General features: G+C 39.1%; 1 protein-coding gene across 1 annotated transcript in view; it reads left to right on the top strand.

Annotated features, from left to right (window-relative positions):
- Positions 1 to 2,215, top strand: part of LOC106874352 (protein NEDD1) — a 19,260-nt gene that overhangs the window by 6,383 nt on the left and 10,662 nt on the right. Inside the window, exon 2 of the mRNA XM_014922056.2 lies at positions 2,090 to 2,187. Coding sequence (XP_014777542.1) covers positions 2,090 to 2,187 — 98 coding nt within the window. The remainder of the gene's footprint in view (positions 1 to 2,089; positions 2,188 to 2,215) is intronic.

Here is a 2,215-nt window from a genome sequence, read left to right as displayed (position 1 = left end):
GGACTGGCTTGTGCGGGTGGCACATAAAAGACACCATTTCGAGCGTGGCCGTTTTCGTGCGGGTGACACGTAAAAGCACCCACTACACTCTCTGAGTGGTTGGCGTTAGGAAGGGCATCCAGCTGTAGAAACTCTGCCAAATCAGACTGGAGCCTGGTGTTGCCATCCGGTTTCACCAGTCCTCAGTCAAATCGTCCAACCCATGCTAGCATGGAAAGCGGACGTTAAACGATGATGATGATGATGATGATGATGTGTGTGTGTGCATATGTATTTGTATGTATATGTAGTATGTTTGTGTGTGTAGACAACATACATACATATATATATATATATATATATATCACAGTCTAGGTTCATGTCTTACTTTATCCTTTACATATCCTATATTCCAATCTCCAAAATGTCTCACTCACACTTTGGTGGCGCCAAGCTCATAAATGCTTTGTTATGTTTACATTAACATCTGTCATCTTTACGAAATGATGTAGGATTTCTGTATCCATGGGGCAGGCAGCCCGCTTCTTGCCTTCTTCCTGCCTTTATTTTTGCATTTCTCTTGTGTTCTTACTAGCTTCGGTAAGGTAGTTAAGTAAGGCTTGTATGTAAGAGGTGGTGGGAGACTGTAGGGGGTGCTGGATTGTGGCACGGAGAGTGGGGAAAGATGGGGTCTGGGGCTATGTATTAGATTTCACTTTTATTCTAAACAAATTTGAATACGAACAGAAAGAGGGGAAAGAGGAAACTAACAGAGTAAAAAGGTTCTCAGTCTATTTATGTGTGTGTCTGTATATATATAGTCTGTGTCTGTATATATATAGTGTGTGTGTGTATATATATATACACATATATATACACACACACAGTGTATATATATATATGTATGTACACATATATGTATATACATGTCTATTCATTATACACACACTCACACACACACATTCATAGACTGTTGAATGTGTACTTACCTTAGTCTGTTCACCTTGTCTATATCTACAGTGTATCTTACTTGTGTCTTCCATCTGTCTGTTTGTCTCTATATACTTATACATAGTGTGTGTGTGTGTTTGTATATATACATAACTTAATGTGTGTATTACACTGCATTTACAAGAGTTTTGTATGTTAAATATATATTGGTTTTCATCATTAGATTTACATGTGCATGAACTTCTCTCTCTCTCTCTCATCTCTCATCTCTCTCTGCATATGTGTGTATAAATGTATATATGTACACATACACACATCATTATTAGAATTTTACCATCCACTTTTTTTCTGTCATGCTGCATACAGGTCTGTTGAATACACACACACACACACACACTCATCCGCAGCCTGCCAACAGATGACAGCTTTGCAGTACTTTTTATTTGCCAGTATAAATCAAATCAATTTTCACACCCTGACTCCCAGGCCCCTTTCACCTCCGCTGCCCCCTAAATTCTAGAATCTCATGTAATTTATTGAAAGAGAACCTCCTGTTAAAACCCAGACTGTGTCCTTAATTGATGCTGCAGAGTCAGCTCGAAGGGGTGGGGACGATGATGTTAAGATGAGGAGCAGCTGGACCCAGGGGAATATTGCTTCATCTATACATGTGTTTATATGTATGGGCTTGTATGTGTATGATGCAAATAGAAGTCTATTAAATATATTTGAGAAGTTTGGTTCCAGGTTCAGTCCGTCTGCACGACACCTTGGGCAAGTTTCTTCTATTATAACCCCAGGCTAGAGTGAATTTGGTAGAAGAGAACTGAAAGAAACCCGTCATATATATATATATATATATGTACATTGTACTGTGTACATGTGTGTCTATATTATATACATGTATACAGCTTATATTACACTCTTGAAGTGGTTGGCATTAGGAAGGGCATCCAGCTGTAGAAACTCTGCCAAATCAGATTGGAGCCTGGTGTATCCACCTGGTTCACCGGCCCTCAGTCAAATCGTCCAACCCATGCTAGCATGGAAAGCGGACGTTAAACGATAATGATGATGATAATGTAGTACTTGTGTGTGTGTGTATTATATATGTAATGATGTACATGTTGTTGTTCCTTGACTGCCTTCCACTTCTCAGCTACCATCCTTGGTGTGTTCAACAATTATGGACCCATATTCTTTTGTTCCGTTGGTGAATTCACTAACACTGAACAAACCTTGAAGAACACAAATATGGTAAGTACTAATCATAACCCAGTCTTCA

This window comes from Octopus bimaculoides, chromosome 20 (assembly GCF_001194135.2).
Source record: "Octopus bimaculoides isolate UCB-OBI-ISO-001 chromosome 20, ASM119413v2, whole genome shotgun sequence".
Lineage (NCBI taxonomy): Eukaryota > Metazoa > Mollusca > Cephalopoda > Octopoda > Octopodidae > Octopus > Octopus bimaculoides.
Note: the sequence above shows the minus strand (reverse complement) of the source record. Positions and strands in the feature narration are given on the sequence as shown.